Raw genomic sequence first — 25,499 nt, forward strand, 5'->3', positions numbered from 1 at the left:
TCACACACGAAAGCTCATGCTCCAAAACATCTGTTAGTCTATAAGGTGCCACAGGACTCTTTGCTGCTTTTACTAGCTTTACATGTTTCGTTTCTTATTTATGTCTGTTTATTAAATCTTTTACTATCTGTGCATCAAAAAGACCAATAGAAACAAAGGGAATGATGATTTCCCATACACAGTGATAATGTTACAGGAGAAATGAGGGGCCATTTGAAAGTACTTGTCCCCTTAGTATCTGCACATATTATCCCTTTCAGCCAAGTGCTGTATTTTACTCAGTGTATCAGTTATCATATCAGGCTCACCAAACAGATTGTGGTGTTTTTACCTCTTAGTTCCTGTAACAGAGTGGCTTGCCCAGGGACTAGAAAGCATGATGCTAAGCCAACCCTGATTACTTTAGGGAAATCAGGTGACCTCCTGTTATGCTACACTATATATCAGGAGTATGTAACCTATAACATGTGTGCCAAAGGCGGCACGTGAGCTGATTTTCAGTGGCACTCATACTGCCCGGGTCCTGGCCACTGGTCCGGGGGGGCTCTGCATTTTAATTTTAAATCAAGTTTCTTAAACATTTTAAAAACCTTATTTACTTTACATACAACAATAGTTTAATTATATATTTTAGACTTCTAGAAAGAGACCTTCTTAGAATGTTAAAATGTATTATTGGCATGCGAAACCTTAAATTAAAGTGAATAAATGAAGACTCGGCACACCACTTCTGCAAGGTTGCTGACCCCTGCTATATATAAAGGCAGGAAGCTGTAGTTGAGGGAGGAAGCTGAGGAGAATGAGCTATGCTTGAAGACACTACAGGAAGTAAGAAGGCTGCTGCAGGGCCTTGAATCAATAGGGGTAAAGCTGAAGCAAAGAGTAGGAGAAAGCTTTCCAGCTAGGGAGGCCTGGGAGAGATCTCTGCCAAGCAGGGATGAGACTATAAAGGCCAACTGGGCTGAAAAATGTGTGAGTATGCATATTATTTTTGGGGGGGTTAATCAGAAGAAAAACGTTGAACTGGGCTTGAGGCCGAGATGGCTGAAGTGTAACACAGGACTGAATAAAGTGGCCCCCCAAGATGGGATATTTTTTGAACTACCTGTGGAAAATGAGTTCTTAAATGGCCCTGAAGAGGGGGAAAACAGAGGCAACATGCTGTAGGGCATCCTCAAGCCATGAGAGGCATTTGGTTGTGCAACAGGCTCATTGATCATTGGAGCACCTTGTTGACAAATGTGGGATTATCCCCTTCTCTTTTATTTACTTTCTGAATTATACAGATCTGATCATTGAAGTACTACAGGCCGTAGATCCAATTATCACTGCTGATAAAGCAGGGCAATTAAACCTAGCATCTGAACCATGGCAGCTCACAGGAACTGAGCCTATTGAATGATCAAGGCATGTAACAGTCCCATTATTGGCTTTCAACAACATGAGCATTCAGATACTACTTCCTACCAGAAACGCAGCCAGCAGCTATGCAAATGGGGAGAAAACCCAGGGATGTTTGTAGCAGTAGATGGAGACCTCCATGTTGGAATGATCTAATTATTTGAAAACTCTCCTCTCTGTTGGGACAGAGAGGATGATCTATTCTATTAGATAACATTGGTGAGTAAAAATACAAGCGAGGATAGCCACTGATGCCTTCAGTAGGTCCCAGCTACTCTTATTGATGTGCTAGGGAATAGCACTTTCAGCCACTGATAACATCTCTGCATATTTAAAGCACAGCTGGCATGTTGCAGAGCAAAGCATAGCTGGGAGTGATCGCATGGTCCAGGCTGGAATTCCACGCAGGCTTGAGATACAGAAACTCCTGAGTTCTAGTCCTAGTTCTGCAAATGTGTCTCAGTATGTGATTGTGGGCAAGTCACATAACTCAGCCTGATGGAATACCAGAAATATATATATTGAATAATTTGTTTGACAGGTATAGCTGGTATTCATTGAAAAGGGATAGTAATATTCACCAGCAATAGAGCTGGTTGGATATCCCCAAAATATTACCTCACTACATTATTAGATGGAAAATGGCTCTACTTGCTTAATAAATATTTGTCTATTATGACTCAGTGAACTCTACACACAAGTTTTCTTTGCGTGTCAGCATCCCCATGTGCAAAATGCAGATAAATATTTTTTTCTACCTCACGGGGCATAGTGACTTTTAATGATTAATTAGTTAATGTCACAGTGCTTTGCAAATCTATAAGAGCTAGAGGGTGACATACCAATGTAGGAAATAGGCTGTCTGTGTTGCATTAGAGGAGATTGTGCCAGGTTTTCAAACAACTTATAAAACCCTGCCATTTTAAGTAGAGGAATTTTCCATTTTATACATGCCACTGAAATCTTGATAACCCTAATGTATTGTAAACTTGTTATGTACCTGGATTTATTGCCACTCTAGGATACTTCACATCTTTACGAAAACATCATCTACCCATACTGGTATGTGGTCCACTATTTTACAAATGAAAGCACCAACCAATTATTGGCACATACTAAGAGTGTCAAGAAGTCTTTTCAGCTGGGCTCTGTATATGCTTGTGCTGCTAGAGAAGCAAGAGTTTAACATGAATGTATAATATGAGCTATTGTTGAGCTGTTATTTATTGCAGTAAAATTATCATCTTTAAGGCCAAAAGACTGCTGCTGTCTTCTGCAGCTAAGCAGAAAGCCGAGGGGGAGAAGAGAAAAAAATACAAAAAAATCCTACAGGAAAAAAGAAAACTATTTGTTTCCAGTACTCATTGTTCTGTCGTTTTCTCCCTAGAGAAACAGTAAACTAATCTATTGCCCTCGAATGTGTAACATTATCCTCTTTGCAATGATCATTGATTTAGATTTCTAAACACCTGAAGAGTGGTGAAGCAAAACAGATTTTATAATTACCAAGCTAAATGCTCTTCACATCCCTGTCAGTTCTTTCTCTACTTCCACACCAGTTACAAGAACAGGAAAAAACCCCAACACCTATTGGATACAATACACACACGCTAATTTCAGCTCTGAATGCTTTGATGTGATGAGAATGGTGCTTTCAATTATGTTGTATTTAGAAAGGGCAGATATTTGACAGGTTTCAGATTCTTCTTAGTGTTCATGCCCACCACATGAAGCCATAATGCGGTTTGGAAACAGCTGGATGACAGTAGCGCTAGCTGACAGTGGATAATCCTTGGTTTCTCTTGGAAATCAGAAGTACAGAAAACTACTACCTCAATCCTAAACTGGCCTAAAGCCACCTTTTGTGCCCACTCCTCTCCCACTTAGAGAAATGTTAAACTTTTTTCCTTTCTATCACATGCCTAATTAGAAGCATTATTTCTATACAAGTTAGGATACTGTAAAATTAATTGGCTGTATGAAAATTTTAAATGTAATTTTTTCTTGTCAGATACAAAGTAATTGCATTTATGTGCACAGTCCTGATTCCAAAGGTTATTTATTGTTGGATAATTTGCAGGGATCAGGTATGAGTCCCAGATATTTTGTCCCTCTGCTATGTCAATCAGTGTTTCATCCCACATAAAACATCCAGTGTGAATACTCATGCATGAGTTTAAGGTTCACTCTCTGCAGTACTCAAGTGCCATGAGCTTAATTCCTTTGGGATCTCACATGCCCTCAGAAAATGAACACAAAAGAGGTTTGAACATGGGTGGAGTGAATTAATTATTCAATTCAAGGAAATAATTGCAGAAAAAACTGTTTAGTTTTATTTGTCAAGCTCTAGTAAGTTGGTACAAGTAAACCAATTGGAGGCAAAGTAAGAATGACTTTGAATAATTTTCAAGGTTTGGATCCATATGTATAAGTATTCCCTCCCCCCATTACTTCCACTTGTTCTTTCTGTCCCATTTCCTCTTAGTCTACAGTAGGAGATAATCAGCTACTTCTCAAATACTTGGGTATCATTCCTACTTCAGACTCCACCACATTCAGGCCCAGAGAAGTCTGTGGGAGCTTCTCCATTGACTTTGAGGATCTGATGTGAACCCATCAATCTTTCACCTCCCATTAACTCCATACGTTCAGTGCTACAACTGCCTGACATCCCCACCTCAGGTGCAATCTGAGTTTTTTTCCAAAGCTGCTCCTTTTATCTTACTGCTTTAGATTCATAAGGCCCAGCTGATCTGGTTGAGTTCTAAACTACTTCTCTCTCCCCAATTCCTGGCATCTGAGGGCCTCCTTTTTCCTATAGCATACCGGAGATCAATGCTCTATTAAAGCCACAAAGTATGCAAGGTTCCTATTCTCCCATGCTTTCACAACGTGGCTCACAGATGGAGGAATGAATTTCTTTTATGAGAGGCATAACTGAATGTGTTATTGAGCATCTAAAGTGTCTGACGAAGTGGGTATTCATCCATGAAAGCTTATACTCCAATACTTCTGTTAGTTATAAGGTGCCACAGGACTCTGTTGCTGAGCATCTAAAGTGCTTGAAGAATTTACCATAGGACAGGTGAAGGTCTACTGGACTAAGGATGTTTATATAGAACAGCTGAAGGTTAGAGACAATACTTCCCTAAATGTAAACTAGTTATTTTGATTCCACTCTTTAAAGCATGAGCTGAAGGCAATAGTGGGTAATGTACCTGTGTGTATGCGCATATGGGTTGGGGTGGAAAACTATCATATTTTCCTTGTCTATGTATGGTTTTAAGCCACTTGTTAATGCTTGAGTTTTGATGCCTGATTCATGCTGAGCTATAGGATTTGTTAGATATATTATCTATATTTTTGTCAACCTTGAATTTACTCAGAACCTCAAGCTATTTATGAATCCTTGGTTGTAAAGGTCTTTAAAATATTCCTGCCAAATCAGATGTGCAGTTATGTCACATAAAAGGTCTTTAGATTTATAGTTAAGTGATTGCAGTCTAATCTGGCCTCATCTGACTTCTCACTTCCAGGACCTCTGCAGCTTGCTTTAAATCCAGAACAAAATATGTTTAATAGATTCACTTTATTCACTCATGCCTGCAAATGCCTTGAACAGACCTCTTGGCATATTTAATTTGAGGCAATCAATGGTTTCTGTATTAAAAACCAGACACAGGAACAATTTATGAAAGATTGACTTCTGAGCCAAGTATGTAGACTCAGTAAAACTGAAAATGTAGAGAGAGACATACTGGACCCAATTCTCCATGGCTCTGCACCTCATGTAGTTATTTATACCAGTGCAAAGTGGACATAAAATACTGGTGAATCAGAATAATTATGAATTACACTCACTTTGTGCTGGTGTTAAGGACTACAAGAGATGCAGGGCAATGGAGAGTCTCGTTCACTGGCTACATATTAACAGACCCTTAGTACTCAGAGGTCTAGTCACCTTAAGAAGCAGCACCTGCAAATACCACCTGCACAGCCTTTTGCTTTTATTTAATTTCCTGGCCTTTGGCATCCACACATACACACTTGCATAGAGCTATAATGTCCCAGCTCGGCCTGGTGGTAACATGCATGAGATAGGCACGGTGAATGATAATGTAAACTCAACTGAATTCACTTAGGGTCAGGGCTTAACAACCTTTTCTAATCCCCAATAACCACAGCGTAAGAGACCTGGGCCACCATTCCTTGCAAGACTACTTGCTGACTGTTGCTTCTACATGCAACACTTTTCTCTGCAGCTTTCAGCCATTTGGCCCTAGCTGAACTACTTTTGGGAGACGTGTTTATATTTTCCTGGGTCTCTTCAGGAATATGGACTAGCTGTGAAGACCCAGGACGTGACTGAATAGAAACTCTTGGCCCACCAGAAAGACTAGCATTATTACAACCTGGAATGCTGCCAGGCTGAATTTTCAGGTACTGATTGCTGGGGCCATGCAGATGTCCATGCAGTTTAAAACACTAACACACTTGCATGGTCTATGCTACATACTTTATTTAATGGTAACATTGTCCCGTGTGTGTGTGTGTGTGTGTGTGTGTGTGTGTATATATATAATGCATTAATTTTCCTTTCTTTTCCTTCCTGGTTTCATGAAACTTTTTCTTACCTAGAATAGGACATGGGCTATCTTCTCCTGAGTTTTCTTCAGCCATGACTGTTTTTCTTTCTCTCGCGCTCTCTCTCTCACTGTATTTCCTGTCTTTGCCTTCTTTCCCATCCCAATAATCTCTTTCTACACCACACTTCTCTTTTCTAATTTACCTGATGAATCTATCTCTGTCTCTCTCAATCATCCACACACTTTCTAACTGCTGATTTTGTCTCTGCCCTGCCTTTGTTACATGTTTCTCTAGGAAAATGCTTAACTTTGCTGGTGCGGGTAGAAGAGGAATTCTCATCTGCTGCTTTTCTTCTACCCTCCCCGTTTTTCTTTTCCTTCCATTGTACATACGTGTTAAGTCCTGTCTTTCTGATTCACCCTCCACAAGAAGTTCATTTTCTTATGTCCCGCAACAATTAATTTATGACATCTCAGTTTCCTTCTATGCCGACTTGACCCCCTCTCCTCGCCATTTTTTTGCATTTTGAGCATGATTGTGTGAGTAAAATTCAGCCTCTAAAATTGCATGACAAGACGCGGATAAACCCCTTTGCCTTTTTACTGGTGAGAACAAATGAAAAACTGCACTGTCCCCTTTTGTGGAAATGGCATGTCCAATCGAAAGCACATTGACATCAAAGGCTATCTTTCCATTGACTTTAACAGGCTTAGGATCAGGCCCTTCATGTCTAGATTCACTGGCTTCACATTTTCATGTGGATTTTTTCACATAGATCTAAGACTTTCTGTCTTTAAGAAGTCCCTTATGCCTTCCTGTATATCTTAGATGGCACGGCTAATGTCTGGGATTAGCTGCCAGTGCTGCCAGATTTTACATTTCTTAAGCTACACATTAATGATAAAAAAAAGAAGGGGGCCAGGAGTGGGGAAGGAGAGGAGAAATGGGAACTCAACTTCTATTGTGCTACAGATGAAATGACTGAACTTCAATGAGGAATTTAATCTTTATTTTTATGATAGCACAATAAACTCACACAGTAGCATTGATCTGTACTTATTTAACAAAATACATTCTAGCAATTTACAAATTTTTCCATTTGAAAACACTGCATAACAGTTTATTAAACACAATATTTTATATAGAGAATTTTCATTGAAAAACATATTTAATTTTATATTTCCAGTATTTTTTTCTCAGTAAAGCACAGCCTAACAAAGAAATTGGTTCCCCCTTTTTGCAAGTAAGAAAAATTAGAACACTAAGAAGATGCCACTTTTCAATTCATTTCATCCATTTTAAATTAAGGTATTAGTGGAATGTAAACACAGGCTAATTTTACAAAAGGCTCCTTATCAGATATACATGCAGACGTCTGAGTTCCAATGTATATCTTATTACATTTGTTTTCTAATGTAATATAATTTGATAAGCCATTATTAAAAAGAGTAGCCTTTGGCACTTTGAGTAAAAAAAGAATACTGTATATCAATATTATGTAAAGAACACAATTTCAGTGATTACACAAGTGCTTTAAAATCTTTTGTTAAGAAATAGGAAACCTTGATAGGAAAAATATCGCACTGCACTTGAAATAATGCAGCAAATTTCAGAATAGTAAAAGCAACATATGCTAGATGCCCATAAATGGCCCAACTAAAACCAAGGAATAAAGAGCAACCACTCCCACCAGAAACCCTGTCATCTCCAAAACAGTTATATTGCCAGAGAGCGTATTGTATAATCCTTGGTTTATTGCCAGTATTTTCAGTTGCAGTTTTCCATTTCTTTTTTCAGGTTCATCTACTTATGTCCCCCCCTCTTGAATTTATAGGCCAGCAAGACTGCGTCATACCCATTCCATTAAAGCTAATCCGACCTGCTCAACTGTGTACCCAAACTAAGCTAAAGCCAACACATTTTTATCCAAGACAATCCATGTGTTTGCAATCCATAGGAAATGTGTAAAAAAGGTTTGATATTGAATACCAAGGACTGAAGACTCAATTTTATATTTATATATATATATATAGAGAGAGAGAGAGAGAGAAACAAAACAAACCTTGTAAATATTATAATCTGAAAATGCATATTCTAAAAATTACTTTTCTTTTCTCACCGATCCCTAGTTTCTGTGGTTACGTTCACCAGCTATAGTGCCCAGTAGTAACACTCACCATTAGTAGCAGGACATTTCCTTAAACATAATCTGCAGAATTCACCCTTGGAATCTCAGAGGTGGGGTGGGGGCATCTTTGTTCAGACTGGTGGGGAAAACAGATACTGGCTCCATTAAGGGTCTCCCTGCCCCCTTCCTTCAGGGAGTTAGGGAAGGGGAAAGTATCACCTGAAGTGGTGGGCTGGCCAGCAGGGCTCAGGTCAATCATTGGTCCCTGTACACTGGAGCGGGCAGGGCTGTGGAAAGAGGGTATCTAGGCCCTGGGCCTCTGGCTGGAATCGCCTTCCATGTCTCCAGCCCCTGGGATGAAAGTAGGTCCTGGGATTGTTTGGTCAGCAGTGAGCATTGCACTGGACACCTTATTTGGGACTAGGAAGGATTTTTTCCCTTACTGCCAGATTGGGTTTTTTTGCCTCCTCCACAGCAGCTCAGTGACCTGGTGGAGTAGGTTCAAGCTGTTGCAATTTAGCAGGTGGAAGGTGTCCAGTACAGGTACTCATTCCATAGGGGCACAGCTCCCTCATGAACCAGAATTGGAAGTTGACTTAGGGGGTGCCTTCCCCTAAAGCAGCTCAGGAGGAATGGGGCTACGGCTCCTAATGTCTGGTTCAGCAGGAAGACAACCCCCTATCATCAGCCCTTTAGCCCTCCTATGGGGGCTCCCAGTGGGGTCCTGAGAGTTGGGGGACTGATCCACTAAGTGGAAATAATTAAGGAAGGAATCAGGACCTGAACTGTACAACGTATTGCCTGGTAGTTCCCAGATGAGCTAAATTAATAAAGTTGCAGCCTAATTACACCAAATCCCTTGCATCTTGACTGTCCTCCTGTATGTCCAGGACAAAGCCATTTTAGTTCCCTTTAGAGTCTAGTTTAGCAATTCCTGGCAACACAGATTCCAAGAAGGCAAGTTATTTCCTCATATTATAAAAGCATTATAAGAAGGATTACACCATATTCTCTCCAGTGCCAGGACACAACCCTCTTGATTCCTAACTGAAAAAAGGTCATGTTTAAGGAGGCTCTTATTGAGTCTGTCCCAGGGACCCCAATAGCACCTGAGGCACTATGCAACACTCATGTATTGATTCTGCATACTAAGACATTCCACATTTAAAGCAAAGCATTATAAATAAGGATCCACTATGATAAGAGTGAAGCTTATGGTCATTTTGTGCTAAGCTAAGCAAGTGAAGTGAGTATATCCACGTGTGAGCTAAAAGGCTTATTAATCAATAGCTAGTGACTGATCAGGCAGTAGCAATTTCAGTTTTCATGGCTCACCTTCTTTCACCGCAAATTTCTTTACAGTTATCAGTGTCAAACATTATCTAGTTAAAAATTAATAGAAAAAGATAAAGTCTGCAGAGAGACAAAATGAGCGCTTGTAAAAATGCTAAATCTGTATTTTATGTACTTTAAAAGATCCCTTTAAAAACAATATTTAAAACAGTTCTACAAGTTAGCCCACTAAGAAGAAGCCTCTTCATTAGTAGCACCTGTACTTAAAACAAAAGTTGAGCAGCAGCAGCAGCAAAACTATTCAAACTAGATAATTATTCCACTCTAATGGAACGTCACCCACATATTTTTTGTTGCAGTAAACATTATTTCAAAGAACTACACAAAATCTTTGCAATCTTTTAGTGTGGCAAATCCACTATAACAAAGCTGTAAATATTTCCTACTCTACATGAATGCAGCCAGCATCGTCATAGTATTAGCAATATTACTTTTAAAGTAACTGCACATCAATATGTCATGTGTCTGAGTTTAACGGGTATGTAAATTTTCAAAATATGTAAAGTTATAATCAGCACCATCCTGTATTAAAGTTTTGGTGCAAAATCTGCAAAGGTGAATATACAACACTGATACAGCCTTTGCTGTGAAAAATTCATTTGTCCTCAGACATAAATATAAATAAAATAAAAAAGTTGGCACATTCAGGAAATAAAGTGTCTGTGTTCAAGACCATCATTTTGTATCATATCGTCACCCTCAGAGAAATGTTTTTAGTCTGGTGAAACAAGTTGTAAGAAAACTCTTCACATTAGGTTCTTGCATTGTGCTTCCCCCCCCCTCCCCCAATCGCATGAAACCCACAAGCTCATGCACACCATACATCAGCAATGTTCAACAATAGTCAGGCCGATGGTCAGTAAATTTGGCACATCAAGAATATTTCTGAATCCGCTCAAAAAGAAATAGAGCCCAAGCTTTATCAAAATGTGTTAATTCTTGGTAATATGGATCAGGTGACATGTCTCCTTTCATTCTTTGTAAGCTCTTGTGGGAGATGTTCCTTTATAGAAGATGTTTCTGGTGTTCTCTGGGCTGCTCCCTCTTTCAGGGATTAAAATAATGTTACCTTTTCTTCGAAGTGTGGAGTCCCGGCTCGAAGAGATGGACAGAGTTTCTGAGCCAATCTCACTTCCCTCCACTGGTGTAACTCTTATAGTGGTAATCCCATGATGGTGATGCTCACTGTTATCTATGTTACTTCTTTTCCTGTCACCAGACCCATAACTGTCTTTCAAGGATTCACAGCTCTCAGAGTCTCTATTGAGATCATTTAGCTCATAAATTTGACGAAGGCTACCTTTCTCAGGAGCTTTCCATTTCCAAGATCCACTCCCTTCACCTTCTGATGGCACCTGAATTATGGGTCTGTTGTTTTCTGGATGGGCCTCAACTCTTACAATGCCACTGGGTTCATGATCTGTCAAGGTTTTATATCGGATGGCTCCAGTACAGGTGACTGTGCTGCCCTCTGAATTCTTAGGACTGCTCTGAAGCACTCCTTGCTGCTTTGACATGGCTATTACTTGCATGATTCTTGGCTGACTGTTGCTTCTACATGCAACGCTTTTCTCTGCAGCTTTCAGCCATTTGGCCCTAGCTGAACTACTTTTGGGAGATGTGTTTATATTTTCCTGGGTCTCTTCAGGAATATGGACTAGCTGTGAAGACCCAGGACGTGACTGAATAGAAACTCTTGGCCCACCAGAAAGACTAGCATTATTACAACCTGGAATGCTGCCAGGCTGAATTTTCAGGTACTGATTGCTGGGGCCATGATGATCACCATTGACGCCAACTCTGGATGGCTCAGAGCTTGATCTCATTTCAATAGCCCTTGGTGGTGAATGGCCGGTTTCAGTCTCTATTACTTGCAAAGACAATTTTCGACTTTCATTCTTGTTCTTCCATTGAGAAAGAAGTTGCTTGGAACGGGCAGAATCCATTGATGCATGAATTGTTGCGTTTCGTCTAGCTGGATCTTCTAGCGATGGCGTGTTGACTCTTGGCAAAGTGTTGCTGAAAGTAACCATGTTTTCCTTTCCCATGGGGCTCCGTGGAGTTATAATCTCTACATCAGCATTTGCTCTCTTGATGTTAGTCAAGGATCCAGAATCTCTATGGTTTCGATTCAGAATACTCTCAGAATGGTGAGAGGAACGCCCATCACTATTGCCACCATTTTTACCTGGTAAAATTCTGTTGGCATCTTGACTAAGGTCTGTCAAAGATCTTAATGGTTCTCTTTGCAGATTCTGGTGAAATACATTCTCTTCACTTGGTAGGAAGTTCCCCACAGCATACAGACCCTGACATTTGGATAGAAGCATTAGACAATTATGGAAAAACAAATATTTTCAGACACTTTAATTATACTTTCATGGCTTTAAAGAAACAGAAAACTCATAATATTAATACAGCTAAATGGACAGGATTTGTTACGTTTGCTTTCTTTCCATTACTACTTAGCACCAATACAAATCTTATTCATTGTTCCAATTTTTGCCCTCAATTCTGTACATGCAGGTATGTATAAAGTGGTACCATTGTGATCCTTGGTTACAACCATGTAGTCTAAGAGAATCCCTGGGAAAAGTGGAGGATTATTTCCCCCCTCTCCTGTGTTCCCCCTCCTACAAAGCAGCAGATATAGTACAAGGGAGAGTGTTTGTTTTGTTTTGTTTTTAAAATAATTTTTTCACAATTCCTGGCCTTTGCTTAAGTAATGTTTACAGCTACACAACTGTCTGCTCTGATTTATTGAATCTTGTTCCAGCCTGATTAGTTCTCTGCTCAATGGTTCTGCCCTTTCTACTGCGTAATGACCATGTAATACAATATCTACATGATAGAACAATTTATCAGCTTTGAAACAATTGGCTTCCAAGGTATCCAGAACTTCAGCAAGGTTTAGCTTCACAACGTTTAATCCATTCAGTGGGCCAGTTTGTAAAACAATATCATTATTAAATATTCTCTCACTAGAATTTCTTTAAAACAGTCCAAATACTTGAGCTAATCACTCAGGTTAATTCTTTGCGCTACTCCCAGATCTGTTTGTAATTACACAGTATTAATTTACCCTCCTCCCCCTCCCCATTGATTTTTTTACTTTTCTGGGCAGATTTGCTGGCTGCAGGGTATTTAGAACCACAAGTCTCTGAACAGCCTATCACCATGCTGAGTCAAGAACATGCTTGAGTCTGTGTTTCAAACATAGGAACAACTCAATTTTTTTGTGAATTTTGTAAATCTTTACATGCACTTGTCATTTTAGGTGGCATTCAGTAGTAAAATAACAATTCCGGATCAGGTTGCAATACACAGGAACTGACCATTTTCATATACAGTGTGATTTCAATAGTCTATTCATGTTGGTGTTCCATCTACCACTCTAAAAGCTATTGCCTCTAAAATCGTCCTCTGGTGAGGGCATTGCATACAGCAGAGGTTCTCAAACTTTTGTACTGGTGACCCCTTTCATACAGCAAGCCTCTGAGTGTGACCTTCCTTATAAATTAAAAACACTTTTAAAAAATATTTAATGCTATTATAAATGTTGGAGGTGAAGCAGGGTTTGGGGTGGAGGCTGACAGCTTGCAACCCCCCCATGTAATAACCTCACAACCCCCTGAGGAGTCACAACCCCCAGTTTAAGAACCCCTGGCATACAGCCTCTACTGTCATGTGATTATCACAGGGGTCGGCAACCTTTCAGAAGTGGTGTGCCAAGTCTTCATTTATTCACTCTAATTTTACGTGCCAGTAATACATTTTAACGTTTTTAGAAGGTCTCTTTCTATAAGTCTATAATATATAACTAAATGTTTGTGTATGTAAAGTAGATAAGGCTTTTAAAATGTTTAAGAAGCTTCATTTAAAATTAAATTAAAATGCAGAGCCCCCTGGACTGGTGACCAGTTCCTGGGCAGTGTGAGTGCCACTGAAAATCAGCTCACATGCCGTCTTTGGCACACATGCCATAGGTTGCCTACCCCTGGATTATCATGTGACTGAACATCATCTATTTTAGTATTATATTGAAAAGAATTTGACTCATTTTGGTTCATAACTGGATGCAGGGAAACATCTTCTCCTCACCCACACAGGACCCAGGCAAAATGCTGTCAGTAGAATTCCTTGAGCACTGGGGAGGCTAGGGGGTAGCTAGCCTGGCAGCGTTCTCCAGACAGGGGCGGCTCTAGCTTTTTTTGCAGTCAGGCAACCTTCAGTGGCTTGCCTGCAGGAGGTCCCCGGTCCCACGGATTTGGCAGCTTGCCTGTGGGAGGTCCGCTGGTCCCGTGGCTTCGGCATACCCACTGCCAAATTGCCGCCAAATCTGCAGGACCGGCGGATCTCCCGCAGGCACGCCATTGAAGGCAGCCTGACTGCCGCCCTCGCAGGGACTGGGGGCGCCACCTACAGCTTGCCGCCCCAGGCACGCGCTTGGAGCGCTGGTGCCTGGAGCCGCCGCTGTCTGCAGACTTAAGACACAAACCAGTCAGACTGGGGATGTGTCCAGAGCCCCACTTCCTAGCACACACAACACCAAGCACTGGAGGAATATTTGTTATGCTTTTCACCAATGGGATGTAAGGAGAGCTAAGCCCTTCTTGAATCCTTCCAGCTGCGTCTACCCTGTACATGTGGAGTGCCTCAGAGGATCCCTGCTCAGACAGCACAGTTCTGCACAACCTCCCCCACATGTTCCAATGATGTACAAGGGTACTACATTGCCCTTAGTTTGTTACCAACTTGGCAATTTATTGTACCTGCTGTGATGGACTCAGGCCAGAAGGATATAAGAGGGTAGTGGAAGGCAGGTAGATCAGCCTCAGAATGAGCAGGTCCCTGTTCCCTGGATAGCCAAACAAGGGCTACTCCAGGCCAATCAAGACACTTGACGCCAATTTAGTCAGTTAAGGCTGTTAGGCTAATGGAGACAGCTGGAACCAATTAAGGTCCCACTGATACTGCTTTAAAAGCTCTCCTTGCTAGCTCTCTCGAGAGGAGCCCAGGTGAAAAGAGCTGGAGGAGAGGAAGCTTTACTGAATCCTGAGGTAAGGGTGAAGCTTGGAAAAGGGGAGCACAGGGAAGTAGCTTAGGGAATCAAAGCAGCGTCCGTGGAGGAGGGAAGCCGCTAACAGCTGCTATCATTAGGGTCCCTGGGCTGGAACCCGGAGTAGAGGGTGGGCCCAAGTTCCCCCCAACCCCCCTCTGCATGATCTACAGAGATCCCTTTGAAAGGAGAAACAGACTGTGGAGCAGGCAGGAGACCAAACTGTGCCTACGGAGCTCTAAGGAGCAAGAGACTGTGAGTATTCCACCTTCCCACCTCCCATACTGGCCTGTGATGAAAATAGCTTAATAGCTGTAACCTTTGCCGCCATACTGGGAAAGGGAGGTCATATTGAGGGCCTTATCGAGCTTCTGAGGCCACTGTATCCACCAGGAAGTGTGGGACCCACCAATACAGGCTCGGAGCTTTGTCACACTTCTTATGGGGAAATTGCTGCTTGTGAATAAATTTATGCCTAGAAATGGGGCTTTGTGTTGGACACTGAGAAATGAGTTCCTTTCATGGGTGGAAAAAAGAAAGTGATGCTGGCACACCTGTTGTGCTGCATCCTGCTGCATGAGGGCATCCCAGGTGGGGTGTCATCCCTATGACAGGCATCCATTTTAAATGGAGAGACCTGCTTCCTGTTCCCCCTTTATCAGTTTATCTCCAGAAATGACACTTATGTAGAATTCGTTAGCCCACTGCAATCTGAATGACTTTTTTTTCTAAAACTTAGAACACATTCATACTGTATTTACCAAATAGAGAGCAATTCCTCCTCCTATTAGAAAACCACAATAGACATCAACTGGATGGCTCTTGTACTGGGTGATTCGAGTCAGGCCACATATAATTCCACAGATGATAAATGCAAAGACGAGAAGAGGCTTCAGGAGTTTGGAGGAGTCGGTTAAAGTGGAATTGAAGTACATCTTGAAAAGAAAAGAAAAGAAAAAGTGATTTATGAAATTTCAGATTGACCTAAGAGGACATGACTTTATTTCATGTACCGTTTCTTCAACTGGAATACAAAGGAATGCCTGGTATATTCTTATTGCATCAGTTTTGTTGATTTTATTTTTAATTCGTGGTAAAACCCATTCAAGTCACAATGGGACCACTTCTGAAGTCCTTATTCCTTTCCTAAGCCAAACTCTCACTGAAGACAGAGCAACTCAGACCTGAGTAAGGATTTGGTGTGTTGCAAATATAACTAGCTAAGAAGCTAGTGCTTCTGGAACATAGGAATTGTCCTACCAGATGAGACCCATCGTCCAGCTAATACAGTGTTTCTGAGAGCAGTTAGTACCAGATACTTTAGAGCAGTGTTTCTCAGCCAGTGGGTTGTGATCCCTGGGTGTTTGTCACAACAAGCAATCACGATGTGCTGAAATGTTGTTATGATCTAAAGCAAAGAAAATCTTGCTCCTCCACTTCCCTTAACCTTCATGGTCAAGTATTGTCTGTTGAATATGTAACCATGCACACAATTAAATTATTTAGACTTATCGTGGTTAGCCTTAATATATTTTTTACTCATATTAGGATAGTAAGTGTACGGGGATGGTGAAATGTTTTGACTTTGAATAAGGAATCACTAACCTAAAAAGGTTGAGAAACACTGGTTTAGAGGAAGGTGCAGGAGATCCCACAGTAGGCAGATGTGGGGTAATCATTCCTTACCCCCAGGGCCGGCTCCAGGCACCAGCCTACCAAGCACGTGCTTGGGGCGGCACCTTGGGAGGGGGCGGCGATCGGGGTTTGTTTTTGTTGTTTTTGGTTTGGCCAGGCGGCGCTGGGGGGGCGCGGGGACTTGGGCGGTGTGACGCGGCGCTCGGGGGGGGCGGGGACTTGGGCGGCGCGGCGCTCGGGGGGGCGGGGACTTGGGCGGCACGATGCTTGGGGAGGTGGGGCAGCGCTCTTTTTTTTTTTTTTTTTGCTTCGGGCAGCAAAAATGTTAGAGCCGGCCCTGCCTACCCCCACCCCCAGGAAGGTTTCAATTTAATCGGTAATGGTGGTGGTTGTTTATTATTTATTTGCATTGCAAAAGTGCTTAGAAGCCCCAGTCATGAATCAGGACCCCATTGTGCTAGGCACTGTACAAACACAGAACAAAAAAACAGTCTGCAGTAATTGGTTTAAGCCCAGAAACATAAGGTTTCACATTGCTTCCAATCCTCTGTTAGCATTAACTCTAGATATTCTTCTTGTTCATATACAGACACTTGCTCTTTGAATTTTGCTGAGTTCCTAGCCTCTGACCTGTGCTCCTCCTAGATTTTAAAAAATTAAACATTCAACAAAGGCACAATTAACTATAAATTAGCCAGTCAATCCTATTGGTAAATATCAGTGGAGCTATTCACATCAAACAAACACATTCCTGATGTAACTCCACTGAAGTCAATGAAGCAATATCTAGGGAGAAATTTGTCCCTTAGAGTCTAGAGTTTGGATGCAGTGTTTGAAGTAAGATGGGAGGAAGAAAAGAGGCAGGATATGTTGAGCATTATTCGAATGGCAAACTAAAATATCACTTTATAAGACAAGTATCATATTTTGTATGTGAATAATATGAAGCATTAAATATGTTTTAATGTTACACTCCACTACAGAGGATATTGTTGCTAGATAACAAACTGTGTGTGGAACTACTGTGTCCCTACTGTATCTTTTATAGTAATATTTGTAATTTCATTTTGCTGTCTGGCTCGGAGGACAAGAGCTTATTTATTTCCTTACTACATTACAATCTAAATCAAGTCACTTTACGCTAGACAGTAAATGACATTCTGACTTTTCTCTAGTACAAATGAATAATGAACAGAGTTGATTACTTACCGAAATATATACAGCTGCAAAGGCTGCCAGAGTAGCATGTTGAGAAGGGAATGATTTTCTGCCAAAGAAGGACACTCAAATTATGCTTCTCAGTTCAAATACACTCTGCTACTGCTCATTTAAAAACACATGGGGTGGTACAATCCTTTTTAACTTACAAATCACAAGCAAATAATTTATCTTTTATATTTTTTCCTAAGTCCCTATTCTGTATTCTGGGGAAAGGATCAGCTAAGAACTGAGTTAATAAAATAATCACATTTTGTTTTAAATATTCAACATCAAGTCATTTTCTGATATTAAAAAAACTAATTAGATGCATGGAACTCTGATATATTTGATTTTTTTAAAATGGGCAAATATATATAATTACATTTCTGGATATTTTTTCATGGTGGGCTCAATCCTGCAAAAGTCTGTTCATATGAGTCATGTAATTAATTATTCCATTGACTTCAGAGGGCCTTCCTTTTTGACTAAGAACTAATAGTAAGTGTTTGGATGATTGGGCCCAAAGAACTTAGTCCTGAGAGGTGCTGAGCACCAGCAATGACCATGTTGCAGATACGTGGCACCTCTCAGGATCAGAGCCCGAATAGATACGCTCAAAAATCTTTTTTTTTTTTTTTTTAAATCTCACACAGTAAACAGATTGGGATTTCTTTAATTCTTTCTTTAAGTGGCTAGTGATTGGAATGATTATTAAAGGAGGACTGCTACACATTATCTACCTTATTTTTTCTTTTCTATCAATGTAGTTACTTCTGATCAAGGGGAAAAAAGTGAATAATTTGTTTGAGGAACATTGTTTAGCCATCTATAGAGCTAGTCAAATAATGGAGCTTTATTATTTGTGAATAATTTATTCATCAGCAATATTACTCTACATCTAGTCAAATAATATTTGCAAATAATTAATTATGGAGATATATATCATGTAATCTTAATCAATGAAGTTTATGGCTCAGATGCGCAGCACAGGTCAGGAAGCAGTCTGCTTCTCCAAATGTTGGGCCATCTGAATGCCACTCCTGGGGGCTGCTCTAATTTGTGACTGCTGCCGCCAACGTGCTGTTATAGTAACTGGGGGTGGCTGGGGCATGAGGGAGTTGTGGTCACACCCTGTTTTCCCTTGCTATGCCCCCCGTACAGGCAGTCAGGATGGTGATTAGAATAGCAGTTGCTATAGTGTTTCTACACCAACCAAGGATCAGCCTAAGCAGAAGAGCTCCTCTGATGCCAGGATCCACGGGCTGAATAGTACAAAGTTGCCTCACTGTATATGAGAAATGGGGGCCCATAAGTAAGACATACTATGGAAACCAGAAAGCTTCCTGAAATGTTGTAGGTGGTCTGGAGTAGCAGGGTGAAGGCTTGATTTCTGCAGTGCTCTGCCATCCCCCTAAATATCTCCCTCTGACTGCATGGAGCCCCTGCATCCTCTCTGTGCTTTCTTTCTCCTCCTTCCTCCTCATATTACTGTTGTGAAAAGGGAGGAATAACAATGGAGCTTTCTTGTCTTAGGGAGACAGGCTTATTGAACCTTCATTTGCTCTGTCTCCTGGTTCCTCAGATTCAGTTCCCAGTAGTTCCTGATGTGACAGGATCACGTATGGCAAAGGACCTTGGAGAAGGCATTTCAGGATAAAGTAATCCAGCCCCTCCGCCCAACAGCTAAAGGAGCAGACAAGCAGGACAAAAAAAAAAAATAGATGATTTCTTTTAGAAGTCAAGATTGTGGGGGACTCCTGATTTTTGGCCTGATTCTGCAACTTGCTGGGGCTCCTCAGCTCCAAGTGATGACAGAGTTGAGTGCTCTCAGCACATTGCAGGATTAGGTCCCAAATAAGGAGCTATAACGAGGATGAAAGTTACAATGTGCAGCTTAGCTTCTATTATTTTAGAGCATTCACAGCCAGGACCATAACAGCCATAGCTAAATAAAACTGTCACATCAGATATTCTAGCTCTTGACATTTGCCCTTTATGGTTGCATTTCAATACCTTCTTTTCTCTGAAAAGAAGAATAAAAAAGTCACAAGGGCATGAGAGGAAAAAAATACAGGGCTAGATTCAGTTGGGGGAAAAAAAAGTCTGTTGGACAGCCAGGGTTCTCGACCAGCATCCTAGTTAAAGGTCTGTGGAAGATGAACAGAATGACTTTGACCTTTAAAAAGGGGCACTATAAATAGAAAATGTATGTCAGTTTGCTGTCATATATATATGCCCCCCCCTTAGAAAGTTATAGCAATGCTAAGAAGCCTTTGTCTACAGTATGTCCTGGTGAATTAAAGAATTGGTTCTCCTTTGAGAGGAATTCTGCATTTTGCTTTGTCTTCTCTAAATAATTCTATGTAAATGAACTCTGTGGGCCAAATTCAGAACTAGTGTGAATGCAACTCCACTGATCTGTCTAACAATTCCTCAGTTTTGACTCTGGCTAAATAGAAATGTATGAATTACTTATTAGTAAGGTCAGAGATCTAGATCTTTGACTCCTTTGTAAATTCTGAGAGCCTTTCACAAGGAATATCTGTGAATATTAAGAGTGGCATGGGGAAGAGAGACAAAAATCTTCCCTCCCCAGGACATGGAGCCTCTATAGGCTATGGTAGAAGCCACTCAGTTTCTCCCCCAATTTGGGTGAATGAAACCATATATTTATGGTCTCCACATCTTTGACAAAGAGTCAGCTGTGCCAATGAACAGAAAGAGAGGCCTGAGCACAGCACTGGATCCAGCTCTCTGAACTTTGACAATGTTCAGATCTGGATTTTAATTTCATGACTTTGATTGATGTGTAGCTGTGTCATTGTGTTATGATTTATTTTCTGTTTACTGAAACTTTTAGTTTCTTTGCATTCAGTGAAAATGCAGGCTGTTACAGAGACATACATACACAGCTCTCCCAGGGAGACTTTACTTTTGTTCTTACTTGTTTTGTTATCTTTTAATTTTAAAATGAGAAAATTTGGCTGAAAATGTATGGCTCTTCTTTGTGTATGGAAAGCATGACATCTAGTATTAATGTGGTAGATACATTCAGAGTTCTGAAAGAAAACCTACTCTGAGAACAAGAAATAAGCTACCACTCAGAGGTATGAAATATAAACATGGAGTATAAAACTAAGGAAGCTATGAGAGGAAAAATAGTTCATATAACATGCAGAGTGTAAGAACACACAATGCAAAGGGGATATAGAGGATTATGAAACAAAACTGTGAGGGTATAAAACTGATTAAGAAAACTAGAACTAACAAAAGGAGACAGAACTCACCTATCATATGAATAAAATTATAGAAAGGCACTTTGACTATAAACAGGGGAAGAGATTGATGAGGAAAAGCCACTGGACCACTAAGGGATAATAGAGAAAATTAATTTTCTCTATCAGCTGAATAATTACACTAATTCTTCTCTTTACTGTTCACAGGGGAGTCTGGACGCTAGTTACCACAAATGGAAACAAAGTTTTTGGTGGATTATAAATTGAAAATGAAGGCCATCAGCCATCACACAAAAACAAGACTTGTATAAGTTAAAATCACTAAAGTCAGATTTATCTCCAAGGTTGGAGAGATTACACCATGAATCCCCGACAGGGATGACTGAAGAGTCTGTTGAACCAATAAGAGATAGCTGCTCACTCCAGCATGAGTGGAGAAGGACTTGAAGGAAGCAAAAATAATAATTAAGGAGAAGCCAGAAAATTGTAGCTCATCAAATGCAATCTCAGTGTCAGGAATAACATAGAGATAATAATATAAGATGAGATCATAACATTTCTGAAGAAATATGAGCTGATTAAAATTGGCCACTGGCTTCATAAAATATTCATCTGATGTGACAAATGTGATTGATGTTTTAGAAGTGATGACATGCAAAGTGAAGGGTGAAGTACTCTTCTGAAATTTCTAAGAGGCATTTGACACAGTGGACTAATAAGTGCAGCAAACACAGAACAGTAGATGCCCTACTTGAAAGGATAAACAAATTACTTGGAGCTTGGTCCTGCAAGGGTGGACCTATTTGGAGCCCCACTGAACTCAGTGGGATTCCATGCAGATGCAAGGTATTACCTGCACCAGTCACCTTGCAGAATCAGAGCCTAGGTGAGAGTAAAGGCTCATGGGGCAGGAAATAACAGAGTGAAGAATTAGCCACTGTAGAATGATAGAAATGTAGGGCTGGAAGGGACTTTGAGAAGTCATCTAGTCCAGCCACCTGTGCTGAGGCAGGACCAAGTATACCTAGATCCACTCTGACAAGTGTTTGTCTAACATGTTCTTAAACTCCTCCAATGATGGGGATTCTACAACCTCCCTTGGAAGTCTATTCCAGTACTTAATTATCATTATAGTTAGAGCCCTGCATGGACATACAATTTATATCTGTGGACATAAAGCAGATATCCGTAGAGCTGCAGGGCTCTCGTAACAGCGAGCGAGACCAGCAGGGCCATGGTCAGCACCTGGGCCAGGACCCACAGCAGTGAAAGCAGCAGCATCATGTTGGGCCGCCACTTGCAGGAGCCACTGCCCAGCCCAAGCAGCTCCTCCGGCGTGGCTGTACTGCCCCCAGCCCTGCTCACTGGGGTGGGCGCCAGGCTCACCGGCAGTTGTCCCTGGTTACACTAGTGTGTGCAAGCAGCTCACATGCTCCTCTCTTCCTATTCTATAATTTTGTGGGATCTCTTTTAGATAGCTATGTGTAAATTAGAAAGCCATAATATAGGGAGTGCAACAGGAATGAGAAATAAGAAAGGAGAGTTAACCTAGTGTGGGAGACCTAGGAAAAACTGGTGGTGTGTTCAATGGAGGTAAAGAGTTTTAAGAGGAGATGTGACTGCATTTTTCAAGAGCCTAACAAGTATAATTAGGGTAGTATAGATAATTCAAGATAGTTTCTTGAATTAAATGTCAAATATTAAGACTCATGGTGAGGATCAGGTGCATCAGAGCAATAGGATATAGAGCCCCCAATCTCTAGCAATGACTGCTGGCCTGTCTAAAACACGTTTGTGGTCTCTAAGTTCCCAGTGGTGTCCAGCATACATAAACTACCACAAATAGCATTAACTTCCATGCTTGTCGGCCATCTCAAAGGGAGTGATCTCCCTGAGTGACCTGGGGGAATGAACTATCCTCTTGTCCCTAGACAGGTCAGGATTTAGGCTCATATTGGTTGAGGAGTGTGGAGAAGTTTGCAATGCTGCAATCTTTTCTTAAATAAGGGACTTCAGTCTCAATGTCTGTCAATGTCCTGACTTTAAACAAGCAGAAAATGCATAAAAAAAGTAATAAAGAACAAAAATGTGGTGGACTTCATGAACTAAGGTATAGGGAGACCTAAGGTAATGTGGGTATTTAGGCATGATCTTTCCCTACTCAGCATGTAGAACTTATGAAGACCCTATCAAGAGTAACAGTAGAAGCAACCCATGTTGGAAAAATGAATTAGATACCGTGCCTACTTGAAAGGGAAGAAAATTGTTAGTTAATAGTGGATACCACCACACTGTTAGGCACCCGAGTCTGTCTGAATACTCTCCAAAGTCTCCCTCAGGCCTTAGATATGTCGACAATAAACTTAACTAAAGATCAACTTATTCACTGAGTTTTGTTATAAAAACTGTCAAAACTCACTCAGACTTGATGATAGTTACTGATTAAGTCCGGTAGGTGGGACTAATAATTAAAAATAAGAGTGAATACCTACATCCTTTAAAAGCAAGTATGTGAGGAAAGATTATTACACAATGAAAGATGGAACTAACCTTCCACCATTGATGATTATGGGATCAGACCCTGAACAAATGTCCTCCACAATATAAGAATTTTCTGAGCAGGATACATTTAGGGATGTGTAGTTAGGTTTGCATACAGTCAGGAAATATGGTGTCTGATACCCTGTTGACAGCTGTATGATGTCAGTAATGAGGGCAGTAGAACAAAGGCCAAAGACATGAACGCCTAGAAAGTAAAACAAACCAGCTGGTTAAACTTAGTTAGGATCATGATCAAATTCACAGCAACATAAGTAACCACAGCTCCATTGCATTCAGTGGTATTAAGCTTGCTTATGCCAGGGTTTAGGTAGGATTTAAGTGCAATATTATTTAGTCTGTAAGCTTTTTGGGGCAGGGTCTGTCTTTTTTGTTCTGTGTTTGTACTACACCTAATAACATCCCAGCCCATTATTGGGGTTCTTAGGCATCTGATAATAATAATGATGATAATTAATAATAAGCCTTTTGTCAGCCCTCTGTGCAGGGGTAAATTTGGCTTATCAGCTGTAATAAATTGTACAATGTTCCAGTATCAGATTGGAAAATATATATGATGTTATGAATATAAGAAATGGAGATTCTGTACTTTGGAAAATGTACTCTCCACTGATTTCTTTTTTTCTCTCCCAATTTTTTGTCTTTAACTTTAATAACCAATCATCTTGTTACAAGGATTTTTAATAAATCTATCAAACTGAGGTACCGTATAACTGGAAAATATCAAACCTAGTACCTATATTTAAGAAAGAGGGGAAAAGTGATCTAGGTAACTACAGTCCCATTAGTCTGACCTCAATAGTATGCAAGGTTTTAGAACAAATATTAAAGTAAAGAATAATGAAAGACATTGACATAAACTGAAAATGGGATAAAATGCAACACAGGTTTATCAAAAGTTGGTTGTGTCACACAGACCCGATCTTTCTTTAAGCTAACTGATCTTTCAGACAAGGAAAATGTGGTAGATCTAATCTGTATGAACTTCAGTAAAGCATTTGATACAGTTCTATTTGGGAAATTATTATCTTACCTGGATAAAATGGGGATTATTACAAGAATCATGAGGTGTGTAAGAAACTGGCTAAAGGAGACACAACAACTGGTTGGGCTAAAAGAAGAATTATTGGGCTAGAGGAAGGATACCAGTGGAATTCCTCAAGGATCCATCTCTGGACCAATCTTATTTAATATTTTCAATAATTCATTAATCTGTTTATACACTGAACTGGCAGTAGAGGAAATGGAAGTGATGACAGTGCAAGCTTTCTCACACTGCCCCAAGGATGGGCTACTCTCTAGAAATGAGAATATGCATGTTCATTCAATACTTGTTCATTCTCATGAGACGACCGTCTGTGGTGCCAAATAATGCCAATTGGGATGTGTGGTGTTCTTTTGTTTTTCAGTATGGACATCTGTCTATTAGTAAGGGATCTGAGAGCACCATCCCACAGACCACCAAACACCAGTCAGATGGTAATGACTTTTGGGCATTGCGGACCTTGTCTGTGTCCATGCAGTGGTTTAACCCTTGAATCACAGTGTCACTCTTTTTCATTACATTACAACAAACTAACATGTTTAGTTAAACTGCACTTCCTGTTAAGAGTTTATCTATTGAAAAATGAAGTCTTCCTCCAAATGTTCTCTTTTTGTTACTGACTAATAACACTAGTATCTTGAATGCCAAATTCCTGAGACTGAATATACATAGTTCAAGTAAATGTGGTTGCTTTACGGTGCATTTTTTCCTGCTTTGGATGGGTTTTAGATTTTTTTTCCTGATCAACTTGTACTGTTGAAAGTAGTCTTTTTTGCATTGGAGAACTGGAAGAAGGCTGAAGTTATTGCTTTATCATGAGATGATTAAATAAGACACATAAATGAGAGATCAGATTCAGGGAATAAATTAAGGGTGAAATCCACACACCTCCAAAGCTTGGTTTGTATGGAGTTGCAGAGGGACCCCCTTAGGGGGGATAGAGCAGGATATGGAGCAATTTTGCAGCCCTCCTTGGTGGCTATTCTAGCCTTGCCAGAGCCCCCATCCCTGCTGCTCTTATGTGAGGGTTTCTGGCCACTGAATCTATGCTGTATATGGGTCCAGTAACCTCTTCCTTTTCCCACTCTAGCACTTTCCTCCATTCCAGCATATGTGGAGCTGTGGTGAAGCCCTCCTCTGCTCACAAAACATTGCCCTCCTGTGCAATGTTCAAATCCAGTAATTAAAAACAAAAGAAAACACCTAATTGCCTTCTTATGAATGGCTTATGTGAAATGAATGTGTCAGCCTTCATCCATTTTTCCAGGAGATAAGGGGTAGATTCATAGAAATATT

General features: G+C 40.6%; 1 protein-coding gene across 2 annotated transcripts in view; it reads right to left on the reverse strand.

Annotated features, from left to right (window-relative positions):
• Positions 1-9,751: 9,751 nt before the first annotated feature.
• The window catches only part of PLPPR4 (phospholipid phosphatase related 4), a 44,421-nt gene continuing 28,673 nt past the window's right edge, over positions 9,752-25,499 (reverse strand). For both annotated transcript variants that reach the window (XM_039485243.1, XM_039485244.1), the window contains 4 exons: positions 23,150-23,345; positions 17,373-17,430; positions 15,290-15,463; positions 9,752-11,778 (listed from right to left, as the gene is read on the reverse strand). In XM_039485243.1, the coding sequence (XP_039341177.1) occupies positions 10,441-11,778; positions 15,290-15,463; positions 17,373-17,430; positions 23,150-23,345 (1,766 nt within the window). In that variant the 3' untranslated portion in view covers positions 9,752-10,440. The remainder of the gene's footprint in view (positions 11,779-15,289; positions 15,464-17,372; positions 17,431-23,149; positions 23,346-25,499) is intronic.

The sequence above is a fragment of the Mauremys reevesii genome, linkage group 8 (assembly GCF_016161935.1).
Source record: "Mauremys reevesii isolate NIE-2019 linkage group 8, ASM1616193v1, whole genome shotgun sequence".
Lineage (NCBI taxonomy): Eukaryota > Metazoa > Chordata > Testudines > Geoemydidae > Mauremys > Mauremys reevesii.